We start from the raw sequence: 14,209 nt of genomic DNA on the forward strand, positions 1-14,209 counted from the left end.
TGTTTCAACGTGCCAGAGTCAACAAGCAATGTACATCGCCCCGGGAACAGTTACTGGTTTATTCAAGTCCTCTCCGGCGGCTAACCCTGGGTTTGATATATGAATAGACACCGTCCATTAAACATGATCCCTGTTGACTTGCATGAAACACATGAAAGGACATTAACTTACTTAACTCAGCCACACAGGGCACCAGTGTACTCAGATTCCTTGATAGCTTCATGCTGACAATGTCTATCACAAGCTAAGCATCATTTAGTGTCCTGTAAAGTGTATAGAAATAAACACTGACAATTAGTCTGAATGGCATTCGGCAAGGGTATCCTCATGAAAAGCATCGGTGTAATAGAAAGAAATACATTGGGTTTAATTCAAAGATTGAATCACACGCCTCACATTAATTTAATCCTCGTGTGAATTTTTCAAACAAACTCATTGAATAGGTTTTTAGGTTTTCACTTAACATCGCAGTCAATTTCAGTTCAATCGATTAGCGGATTGTCCTGGTTTTATCGCCTATGGGGGTTATTGCGGTTTTATTTAAACGAAACAGATATCCAAATAAAACATACACACGCTGGTAATAGTCCGGTGTCGTGGCGCAGGGGGACGGACGTTGATGGTAACAGAGTGGCTTGCCCTCATTTTCTAGCCACGTTACTAAAAGATGACACTTTGATTGTGCGACCGCCTTTAAGGGTAACCTCGTCCGCACGCCACTTGGTGGCAAGTGCTGAAACTGTGCGTGGTACCGCCCGCCCGGGACGCGGAGATACTGTGGTACTGCATCCGTCACATGACAGTTTTATGTCCCAATTTACATAAAAGGGAATACGTTTAAAACAATCAAAACAGTAGGTTATTGTCAGGGGTACGTGGCGCCATTCAAAAATAATCTTAACCTCTATGAACTGTTTGATGATTTCTGATTATGATGATGATGGCATTACGACTACGCCTATTATTATAATTATTGCTGTTTTCGTTAGTGTTGCTATTATTGCTGTTGGATTCATCATCGTTTTATCATTAGTAGTGGTAGTACTAGTAGTAGTAGTAGTAGTAGCAGGCAGGCTGGTTAGGCTCATCGTCAGCTCAGGGCCCTTGCCCCCTCTACACGAATAAGACTTCTCCCAGGAAGCGCTGCCCAGTCAAACCCCACCCAGAACTTTTCGGAGAATGTGAAGACTCCCCAACACTGCAGCCTTCTGCATTACCCAGATTGTCAGAAGGGCTGTATTCCTAGTAGCAAACCCGGGCACTCACCCAATGTCAGTCAACAGATTGGGAGGTACCAAAACTAAGGCACCGAGAACTATGGGGAGTCGGACAACTTGGTACTTGGGATGCAAGCGTGACATTTCGAAAGCGAGGTCCGCATATGTGCCATGTTTTTCCTCAATCTTGTCAATCACATTAATGTCAAAGGGGGCAGAAAATTCAATGATATAAATGATTTTATTGGATTTATCAAAAAGGACAAAATCAGGTTCGTTGGCCTGGATACGTCTAAGGCTGTAAATGGGCCTATTCCAAAGAATTTTGTATTTATCATTTTCCATGACGCCATCTACATCTTGGGCGTCAAACCTCACTCACTCACTCCCTCACTTCTCTCGCTGTTTAATCTTTCCCGATAAGCGATCGCATTTCTCACTGCAGTTCTCCTGCATGTGAATATATGCCGGTGATCATCATCTATTGATTCGTGTTCCAGCGTACATTCTCTTAATTGCTGTTCCCATGCTAAAACCGTCTGTGTGATGACCATCAAATCAAATTACACATACCAACGTCATATCCCCATAAAGAGATATTATGCCCCTATAATAAACCCTTCAGTGGCATAACCCATATTCCTGCATTACTTCAAAAGAACATAAAATAAACCTATCTATTCCTGAATGCAGAAGACGCCAAATAATGGTCTTAGGGCTCTTGTCTCACAGCCAACAATGCTCAAATTAACAGCATGTCCCCATACAAAAGACATGCCGTCCAAAACAGTTCGCTGCCTAAGTGTATGTATTAACTATGCCGATCTACAAACAGAACCACAGAAAACAATTCGCACACTGACAGGAACAATCCCCAAAGTTAGACGGATACTGATTTAATTCAAAGCTCTGCCTTGAACAGTATGGTTCGTTGCTTAAGGGAATTGTCAATACTGAATTCGATTCAAAATTAAATTACTGCTGTATTGTAAGCGTATGGGTAGTGAGAGGCCATGCATGTTGCTTTATTCAATAAACGTGTTCTATAATGTAAATGCATGACAGAAAACAAAAAAGTGTTAATTTATATTTTGTATTAAAGCGCAATTACGTATTCCGGGCATTGACTTGTGAGGGGAATTATTTTAAGGGAGAAAATAACATTAATCTCACAAAGGATGAGACTTATTACGCTCCGTACGATGAGGCTGTTTAGGTGCTGATTAGGCGAGTGCCAAATCCAATAACGGCGGACACTCCACTGTCACGACGAAGAAAGGTCCGCTATAATGTGAGGAATCTGATTATATTCCTAGCACCTTCTAGTTAAAAAAACTTGTCTGGCTTGACGATTAGTGAACTCCACTGTACTAAACAGACACCTGACAGAAACAGCTGAAAAATAATCAATACTTCTGGCGACAGAGTGTCTGACTACTGAAACTAAACTACAAAAACTACCCTTCAGACATACAGATCCAAAGAAACATTTAGTATCTTACCTAACCTCAACGGGACACTTAACACAACATAAGGAGTAGAGTCAACACTTGATGTCCATGCCTCATTCATGAGTTTGAATAGATCTATGACTAAAGTTTAAGTTTCAGATTTACTTTTAAGCTTCGTCTGACAACATAATCTCTTATTGTCTCTTACCTGTTGAAGGTTTCGTCCTTTGACTGTGTGGTTAACGGTATCCATTTTATGTTTTGTTTTCCTATCCTCATTATGTTCCAGCCTTGATATAGTCATCGGGTTAAGTTGGTCCCCCTTCAGCTCCTGGTCAAGCTCCTCGAGAGAGGACATCATCTCCTGGAGACGACTCATCTCGATGTCCAGTTCCTCTGAAAGTCTGTTTGACATCGACTCCGACTCCGGGGAAGCCCATCTACTATTGCACTGACCGTACAGCGAGGATGCTATTTTTCTTTTAAAAACTGGATCCGTGTTGATAATATCCATCTTGCGATATCGATTAGGCAGTAAATCCGAATCGGGAGACTATCATGTTAATCCATTGCGTTTCTGCTTGAAACACAGACACCATCTGACTTAATCCATACTGGCTCTCTGGTGCAGTAACATATCAACGGTAGAGATCCATGGCCTCGTTGTACAACAGATGCACAAGCAATGACGAGAGGCTATACCAAGCCTCATCCTCGTAGATGGCTTCTTTAAGAAGACAGAGCATGTGCCTCTGGCAATCCCTCTGACGGTACGGTCCACTCCTAAGTGTGTGACAGAGAGAAAGGAAAAGCTCTTGCGGTTAGCTGGTCTGTCATGCGAGAACTCTCCGTGTGCAATTGTTTCGCTCTGAACTCTATGATCACTGACTGGAAAACACAATGCAGGCAAGAGAGACACCTACAATCAACGACCCAAACACTGTGGAAGGTAACGCTACCCGTTCGCTCTCAAGTGAACATACCAATGCACAGTCTGTCTGGTCGGTCACCCACAAAGATTGAGGTGTCGCGTCCGGTCTGGGAAGCGAAACAGCGTGGCTCCAGCACAACAATCGTCCCAATACCTCTGCAGAAATTTCTGCACGTAATCCAACAAACGTATCAGTACGTTTTCCGAGATAATAGATCTTTCTAAGTATTCCCCATCTGTGGTAGGGGAGATATACCGTTAACACATCTTAGGTCAATACATAGATCAAACGAAAAACACTTGTCCCTAATCTCCAATATTGTGTGTAAAGGGACACCGAGACGGGTATGATACGACGATACGACTTGCTCCCGAGTCTGCTGAGATTAGAGAGTGCACTTGTCCCCCTGCTTCGTCCACAGGTGTGATTGTCAATGTCCGAGTTTTTACCTTCAACGGCTAGTCATTTCTCAGCACGGGACACCTTCAGATCAATTGCCTTGAACACAAGCTGGTCTGTTCTCTTAACGTCGCCAACATACTCTCGCCACATTAAACTCTTCGACGAAGAACAAAATCATAGTTGTAAGTCCTGATCGGGAGTTAATACCACTGGATTGCCGTACGTGAACTTTATCCAACCCGCCACGGGGGAACATCATATAGAATAGTTCTGCTTGTGCTCAAGTTAGTGTTTTGTTAGAATAATGGCATACCGCTTGACTGATTCCCAACTCCTGCGTTGAACATAAATCTTACAGGGCGTGCTCCTGCATACACTGACCAGCGGTCGCACGTCCGGCCATGTCCAAGTGGTATTGTCTACTCTGTACCTGTATACAAGTGTTGAGGCGTCACTCAAGAACGAAATCGATCGGATGGTGACAGGTAGTAGGACAATGGGCTTCGACTCCCAGCATTAATCCCTAGCTTGCTCACAGACGTACAACAACATGCTACACGGCTGAGCTCCCACCTGCATTAAATCTTTTCCTGCGACATGGATAAACCCCATATATTACATTGTCCGGCTGTTTGTTTCTCTTTCAATGGCGAACAAGCACACATAACGGGATCAGGGAAACATACTGGCTTCGTATAAACCCCTGGCTATCGTAACAGCTGGTTGAACAGATGCGATTTAAGATAACACGTGTTTATGCCTACATTCGGGTCATAAGTGAGACTGTGTCGACACAAATCATACATCACAACATTTGTTCATAATTGTATGTGTTTAAATTGCAATAACCGACGACTCAGATCTTTTAAACGATGACATGTTCCGCATTTCCCCCAAAAACATTTATATGAAATCATGTATGAGAGAGCATTACAAAAATATTCCGGCTGAAAACTACCTTAACTATTACCAATACACACGATATCAGTTTTCTAAACATTTGTATTACGGGGCAGAACACGTTTTTCTATACGTCACGAAGAGCACGCTAGCTTGACTTTCGATCCCATCGTATAAATGTCATTTGTTTTGCCTCAGACATGCTTGACCTAGTTTTGATAAGATTATCCACTGATTTTGGTGACATTAGTGTAACGATATATCAGCATCACACACCTGGAGGAGTGGGTCATATTTTGTATATGTGCGTTAATGCATGAGTGATTCTTTAACGACATTTTGCTTTAATGTTCTGGCATTGACATATTCACGTCATGCTTCTGCATTATGTTAAAGAAACGGATGGTTACTCCCTGGTTAAAGTGGTCGCCCTTTAAGGAGTAAGACTGGGTTCGAATCCCATCTTAACATTGCTTTATTCACATATCGTATTACTGACATATTCCCGTCATATGCATATGAAGCGTTAATAGTAATTATACAGCATTACAGTTTTTAGATTTTTTAAATTGTCCGTTCCTTCCATTTTGTAACGAATATGATTTTACTATTGTCCCTATGACATATTTAATTCCTATTGTCCCTATGACATTTTTAATTCCTATTACGAATTGCTAATCGCATGTCACATTTATATAATATTCCAGAACGTATGGCACATTCCAGCTTAGGATATATTCATAACTTATACAATGTCACGTACTAACAACGTGACACATACCTTACAAAATGTCACATATCAAAATAATGAGACACATACTTTATAACATATCCCATACTTATTCATGTCACAAATCAAACACCGTGGCACAGACCCTATAACACGTCACATGTCTATTCATATTGCATATATCAAAGCCCCTGACATAGCTGTATATAACATGTCACATTTATATTCACGTGACACATAAGAAATAATGCGTCGCATATTTTTAACATGTCCCATACCAAACGTGAGACTCACGTGATTACATGTAACTATTCATACGTTAATATAATGCCTGAACACAACACGTTCCTATTCAAATAGCATTGCCAAGACATGAATTACAAAAGATTTATCATTGCCCTTTTGTGTCGTGTCTGCGACATGTCTACATAATTTCCATTTTAACGATAATATCCACCAGAATGGATGGTGATAACATAGAACCCCAACGCCAGATATTAACCAGTCTCGATTATCCGCCGAAACACCGAAACTCCGAAACATACTTTGTAGGACGTAAAAATCAACATAACGGTAAAAAACTAAGAATGGGTCACCGAAAATGTGTTCGGGAACACAAGGGTTTGATATAACAGAGCAATAACGTTTCCTCAAGAAAATCCTCCCTCCACCCAGTATAAATCAAGTTCAGCTGATATACTGGAGGCCCGACACAAGAACCTTTATAATCTCAACCGACCCCATTCTCCATGTCTAAACCCTATAAGATTGATATTTACAGGTGATTAAAGGCACAGGTAATGTATATTTGCTATTAGTCTCAGCGTGCAGTTAAACAGTGGTCGCTCCGACACAAGAAGTCCTTCTTCATCACTATCAGCTATTGACTTTACGCTCTCGTGTTGTCGTTATGCAATTGGTCTTTGTACTTTGAGTCTCAAAGATCCGCTCTCTGCGAAGGCAAACAATCCGGGTTGGGGTAGTAAATAAAGGCCAGGGGTCGTATAACTGGACCGGAATTCCATTTAAGGCTTCACTGCCTCCGACCTGGCACTGATGGATGAGGATGACCTAATGCGGAAATTAATATGTTTCCGTTTGGAATTAAACTTCCAAATCGCAACAATGTCACTGTGGACGAGGCGTGGCCATCATATTTTGAATGAATCATCTATCAAAAACTGGCGCTGGAAATATACATTTGTTCATTAACACACGGCTAACATGGAGATTGGGCGCATTTCAAATCGTTTTATTAACATCTTTGCATTCTGATGGGACCGTATGCGCGAAAGCAGGTCTTCTAAAGAACATTATTAACTTTTCATCATGTTTGAAAAAGTCTCTCAACAACAAAAGAATATAATGAACCAAAACAGATCCTACCACGAAACCTAGACCGTTGAAAGATGCTAAAATTTCCAACTGTTCAAAACCACTACGTGGTGTTTGAAGTTATCTGAAATGACTATTAATGTGTACTTCAAAGACATGGGAGTGACCTCGAACACTCGCTACCTTTTTAAAATGTTTGTAAAAGAAATAAATGTTATTACTGCAAACAAAAGGCTATACTTTCACAGTTTACTTTTATGCCAAAATAACAATCCTAAACTTATGGATATTTTTTAAATGTCCTATTCTATTAATTTTTTTTACGTAAATGCTCTCTGAACTTATACGATATTGCTTTTTATTCCCAAACTCATTTGCCTTCAAGCGTCAACCCCGGTGAGGTGTCACAACGTGCTATCAATGGCCTTTAATTATGTGTCACTCAAATCAATTTTGAGTATATTAACCATAAAATACAATTTTAGACATGCGTTGCATGTAATTATCCCATGATGGCGAATGAAGCCTTTGATAAAGTTTTGTAATTATCCCAACATAAGCCATCACATTTCTTAAAGGAGTTCTGAATTGAAGGATTCGTCACAGCAATTAATTCTAAGACATTGCCTATAGTAGAAAGTACACGGAGGTTAACCTTCACCATTAATTCTGTCAGCAATTGAAGGCGATATATATTCACCAATTTCCAAGTTGTCGTGCAGTGTGTACTTACACAGCGTATCTTGTTTCAATGCTGAGTCCTACTTTCAATCAAAGTTTACCAATAACATCGTACGTCTTCGGGTCAGCTATTTCTTTTTGTACTTCTTTTATATGTATCCCACTGGGGAGTGGCCGAGTTAATAAATTGACATAAAGCAGCACAAACAGAGCATCTAGAGTTTTCCGTTTGCCTGACTGAAAACATTATTTTACGGGGAAACAAGTGGGAATACATTTTGAGTCATTTTATATGATTAATGTTGTTCGCCGCGAAACGGGAGTATAACTAAATTTCCTTTTGATGTTTATCAAAGTCCGACTCGTTGTTACGCGAGTGTTAATTCGTTCACAAATTCAATTACTGATATTCGATAACGGACTGAAAAACTGCCTCCATGAAAGTTTGCGCAATCATAATGTTCTCTATCATACAATATCGCATTTAATCGACAGGAAACTGTCTAGAGTTACCCCCCTTGATTAAAACGGCAACAGGCGACATTACCCGATATGCTCCATGACGTAATCACATGACACGAGCCATGGCGTTTAAAAACAGTGCATGACCCTCAGGAGCAAAGGTCTCCTATTGATTACGATTGCTGATCGAAGGTTTTGTGACGGGTTACCAAAGTTCGTTTTGATTTTCTGTGTAGCTGTATCAAGTATCGAAGTACAGGCGACAGCCGGCTGCCTCTTGACGTGACGACGTGACGCGTGATGTCGGCGACATAGGCCCAAGCCTTCCCAGACAACGTGGTAAGGTTTATAATACTACACCGTCCAGACATCGTATGATCTTAGGAATATATCATACATGCCTATCGTTAAGTGGGTGAGGAAAATTTGGATTAGGCACACCTAATGCACAGGTCACGATATAACGTAAATGTAAGTCACGTTAACGTACCCATACGTACTCATTACACACGTAACGCCATTCCAAGCATTACTACATCCATACAGCCTTATCTGAAATACGCCATACACGTATCAGTGTTATATATACACCCATAATAAGAAACAATATTTATATTTAGAAGTGATTCCTATTAAAGTTCAACGCTGACGTAGGACCGAATTATATTACATGTTCTGCTTTCAAGGCTACCCTTCATAAATCAAAACTGACAAATATACATAATATGTTTTATGTCATTATATAAACTGGTTTAGCGTGGCATAAAAACTCTTCAAAGACATGCCATCCATTGAAGGTACAATGGACACTGCTTTTAGAAAAGATTGCTATGATCATGGGAATGGCCTTGTCGCTTTTATTTCCATAGATTAGAGATTTATAATATCGAGATCAAAGAGGAAAATATAAAAAGCATTGATAAAATGAGATCTCCACTACATGGCTTGATCAAATATCATAGCACACTGCCAGTAATGCTAAACTGCAATAAACAAATATGATTTTGAATTCCTTAAGTTGAACCCCCGTGTTCGGCGACTGTTTTAAAACGAGCAATAGCGGCCGTGTGGTCCGTGCGTGTCATTGCTAGCATACGGGGGATATCTTTGAGCGTTATTTTGGCGGCGAGATCAAAGTCTCGTTACTTTTCCTAACGTCGTCTGCAAATAAGGAAGTTGAAGTCAACGACTGTTTAATGATTATAACTGCACGGCTTTGAGTTTCGGCATGCCTTGACCCTTAAAGAAAACATGTTTACCTTATGAATAGGCAGCGTACTTGAGTCCATGCGAACTTCTTTGCACCAGAATAAACAATGTTTGTCTATTGTAATGTAGCATGTAATCGTGTTATCCTTTTGGGATTTTGTAACATAATGATATTTATGTTGTTAAATTTGATATTTTTAATATTGTCTACACCCAATTCAGTGGGTACTGAATGTAATATAAATCGTGTGCATAAAAAATGGCCCTAATGTATTGTATATTACTTCAGCAAATCATAAAAGCCTAATAATCCAAACACGTTTTAATTTTAACCCATTAGAATATGATATTATTTCCTTTATTAGCCTTGTGGCTAACGTGAGTGAGTGAGGTAGGTTTAACGCCGTTTTACAGTATTCTAGTTATATCGCAGCGTGTCAGCTTAATATGGGAGGAAAGCCCGAAGGTGATGCAGGTTTACCACTTCGGTGAAACCCACGAGGATATGGTGTGTATGGCTGCTGTAGACCGGAATGATGCCGATTTATAGTGCTAGCACACTGAGATACCATGCCGCAGTTTAACAAGAATACCCCACTCAGACACTGTATACTGACTCCGAGCCGGCCAGTCCTTGTTTTAGCCCCTTAATGCCGAGCGATGGACAGGGTAACAAGAAGTACCATCTTTTAACGTCTATTGCTATGACGGGGCCGGGGATCGAACCCCGGACTTTCTGCTTCTCCGGGCCGACGCTCTACCACGAGACCACGGAGACGGTCTTTTGGCTAACGACGTCGATGGTACCATGAATCCCCAGGTGCGATTCCCACACTGGCAAAATATATAATGCCCAGTTTATACATAATAGTATCAGTAAGAATTGGCTTCCATTATTTGTTGCGTTTGTGGAAGTATAAACGGAGAACCCGGTATGCACACCGTGTGCGGATTTACGCAAAGTGCACACCTGAGTATACGTTTATACCTCCATAACCTCCATAATATATTGGAGTTAACAATAGTACTTCACGGCCTACTTATGTGAGCATTAACACAGAGATAGTAGACAATAAGATACATCGTTCAGCGCATAAATGCATTAAAAGTCCCCATGGGAAGGGTTTTGTCGCTTTTATTTACGTTTAATGAAATTCAAATCACCCCTTGGCACATTTAACCAACGAAAGTTACAATTTCATCATTTCAAGCAATTTAGATTCAATATTTAAAGACGATGGAAGTTAATAAATGTTTGCTATGTCCTTAAAAATAGAGGTCGAGGCACTGTAGCTCACTTGACATATGAAGAATTAATTCAATGAGCGTCTCACGGCCGGACGGACGACAGACAACTAGCAACGACATAACCCCACTAGCCTTTCAGGTTTGTGAGCTAAAACCGAGTAATCATAAATAAATGCATTCGGAACACAAATGATACACATGATAGAAGAATTACACACAAATCGAATTTGATTTGGAAATACAAGCGAGACTGCTTTCAGTCTACCAAACATGTTGACACACTAATCTGACAGGGAACCCTCAGATACGTTGCCTCCTCCTATTACTAACATAGACACCAAGAGTCCTATTAACCAGTCTCGACCACCATATCCCCGTACCGCCTACGTTATAGTGTCCCCAGAAGAGGATCAATCCTATTTGCCCATATGCCGGAAGAGAACAAATCGTTCTGGTACTACAAAGATAAAACCAGCTATTGGCCATGGAGACCGTATTTCGTGATTTGTTTGAAGTAGAATGGTGATTGCTGAGTACTTGACTGACTCGTGTCGGGGATTGTGTTCAGTGAGTAGGGATATTAATACAGTTATCAGTACTGGATGGGACCTTGATCGTCTTGTCCTTGTCCATTTAGCCGTATGGGCGTACACAGACACGTTTTCTTCTTTACCTCTGTTTGGGCAGAATTAAAGAATCAATCCTTTTTAACGTTCTTTATTCCTCGTGAAATCATTCTATCAATTTCATTTACGTATATTTGTCATCAACGTAAATCACAAAGATCATAAAATGGTTGGTCAGTAAAGGTATATCGAGTTAAAACATACTTATTGGGGAAATACATTCTGCATATAACTAACTATTATACATGAATTATATAAATGAAATAACTGATATCACGAACTAAATGGTAATTGCAGTGGTAATTAACCATGATTAATTGTGACAAACATAAGAAATATTATCGATATCACTGAATGGTTGGTTGGTTATGCTGTTACAAACTTATCTTGTTATGCAGTTACAAACATATTCAGAGAGATCATGTTCAACTTTTGAATTGAACATAAAATAAAATTCATATCATATCATATATGGACACTTTGGACAATTTTACAGACATACTAAGTATTGACCAACAAGGTGGCTCAGCAAACTCTAAAGTGGTTTGACACATACCCCCTAAAACAACCGTCCTTGAACACGAACGGGAAACTTCAGTCCGAAACAATGTCACTAGATCGGAGAACGAAAGAAGATTATTTCGCCTTCTCTTGTAGAGTGAGTGAGTGAGCTTTGAACAATGATTCAGTTTTTCCACGATATGTCAGCTTAATGGGAGAGGAAAGCCCGAAGTGATGCAAGTTTAGACGTCTACCATTTTGATGAACCCACGAGCACTGATTGGTGCTGGCAAACCTAGAAATATAATCAGGGCGAATCTGTGAATTGCGGCGCCTAAGACGACTGGACCACCCGTGCTCCAACGCCTACACTGTACCTACCTAACTATACGAGGAACATGCTCTTTTTAGGTGGAATATTTGTCAATCCTTTATCTTCATCAACGAAACACGACCTTCTTTCCCCTTATCATTGTGTGTGTCTACTGATAAATCGTCCATCAAGTGTCCGTAATGTGACCGACAAAAATGCATTACCCATTTCATTATTTACATATCATATAAGACAGCTACATAAGAACGTACTCGACAATGTGTAATATTCTGTAACCCGACCCCTTCCTGATGTGCCCTTAATTTACCACATCGTCAGAAAAATTGACAGCAATATACATCATCCAGGGTTCCTGTCTGGGACGAGGTCATACCTCTCCTATCTACTAAAACACAATTGTAATAACATGTTACACTATGAATGATGAGGAACTAGCAAAGGCGTTCTTGTGTTAACTTAACTAGGTATTCACACTGGAGGGACGTTTCAATCAGCACACCATCATTCCGTAACAGAGTCACCGTGGCATTCTAGTTATCTACTATGCTCTGTTCTCTGCCCTCTGCTGAAGGTGTCAGTTTTGTCTATTATTCACGTGATGTATCACGGATCTACACATGTGTCATCTACAAAGGCATCTGTCTATTACCATGCTTACCATATCTTCTACGCTTCTGTCAGATTCCTGCAACAGATAGACTAGTATCTTGTAGGTTCTTATAAACGTTTCTTGAGGTTTTTGGAGATGTTTCCATGGCTAGGTTAGCGAGAGGCACCCGCCGTGACGGCGTTATCATCTGAACTTCAGTACCAATCATATTCATGACTTGTTATCATGGTACAGTCTTCTTTTAACACATGCATGGTGAACAATAGTATTGGTTTATATGCATGGCTTTATAACTCTAAATGAATGTATTATTTCATGTCAACGACTTCAATGGATTACAACTAAACAATGTTTAAAGATGAGTATTTTGATATTTTGCTGGATATATAAAATACGTTTTGTAGAATAACCCTAAAGAAAACGTAATATTCCTTCAAACAAAGTTGTAAAAGTTACGTTTAAACTGCTGAAGATATGAAAAAGGTTTTGTACCATACCCCTAAAGAAAACATCACATTTCTTCTAACATAAAACTCTCACTTTTTCATTAAATGGTATATGCATGTATAAATAGATGACACAGGTTTTGCAAATACATACATGGTTCAAATCTTTGTTTTCCAAATAAAGTTGTGCCCGTTCATCAAACTTCGATTAGTTGCGCCAGGTCGAAGATAGTTCCAATAAAACAGAGCTACGACTGATGAAACTACCAAGGAGAGCGTCAGAGGAATGCCTCTGAACAGAATGATTGAATGTAAAATACTTAGAAAGTCTCTTCCCATTTCTTTCTTTGGCTCGCCTTCAATCTGCCCGTCTCGATACACTTGGCATGCCTGGTAACCACTGGCGTTGTTCCCTTTGCTGAGTACATCAACGGTGTATTATCTGTATATTTATGTAGGATTATGTTGTAGATGGGATAGAGACCTGGCAGAGCTGACAACTTGCCGATCCTGTCCAGATAACAAATGGAATCCACGCACAGACGACATGGTGACCTTTCAGACCTGTCGAACCAATACCTCAGTTACCCGGATGAGACACCATCGGGAGGTCAAGAAGCGAAACATTGGGTCGCCTGTTTACACCAAACATGGCAATGATATATATGCTGATTGATTCATGTGCCACATGTCCAGAAACGTGTCAGCGGCATAAGTATGTGTAAGTACGTTAACGGATGTAATCATTATACAGAAGGATTACACACACAGTATACAAAGGCACTGCAAATTCAGGAAGCAATGATACCGTCTTGTATAAACACTCCTGTTTTAGACACGGTGTCAAAAGAAGAAAAAATATCACCGTAGAAAGAGTTGGTTGCAAAGAGTGAAAAGCTGTTTGGGAAATCTACTTAGACGTTAGCACATTGCCGAGATCGTTCCCCAGGCCTGCAAGAGCCTACGGATTACGAACCTAAGCCATTTACAAGTCAGAATTTGCTGTATGCCATTGACACCATCCCTGAAACGATTAGGAATGAGCTACGAAATAACGCAGACTATTCCCTCCTTCTCAGACCTGACTAGCAGTAAAACATTTCAATTACGCCGGTAGACAGAGCA

General features: G+C 40.3%; 1 protein-coding gene across 4 annotated transcripts in view; it reads right to left on the reverse strand.

Moving 5' to 3' along the window:
- Positions 1 to 14,209, reverse strand: part of LOC139442148 (kinesin-like protein KIF26B) — a 318,510-nt gene that overhangs the window by 195,271 nt on the left and 109,030 nt on the right. The window contains exon 1 of one of the 4 annotated variants that reach the window (XM_071222949.1): positions 2,877 to 3,182. The exons of 2 other annotated variants lie outside the window; for them this stretch is intronic. In XM_071222949.1, the coding sequence (XP_071079050.1) occupies positions 2,877 to 3,182 (306 nt within the window). Of the gene's footprint in view, positions 1 to 2,876; positions 3,183 to 14,209 lie in introns of those variants that run through there. One more of the 4 variants, XM_071222950.1, reaches the window with a different exon arrangement.

This window comes from Haliotis cracherodii, unplaced genomic scaffold, assembly GCF_022045235.1.
Source record: "Haliotis cracherodii isolate W230 unplaced genomic scaffold, xgHalCrac1.p SCAF_5, whole genome shotgun sequence".
NCBI lineage: Eukaryota > Metazoa > Mollusca > Gastropoda > Lepetellida > Haliotidae > Haliotis > Haliotis cracherodii.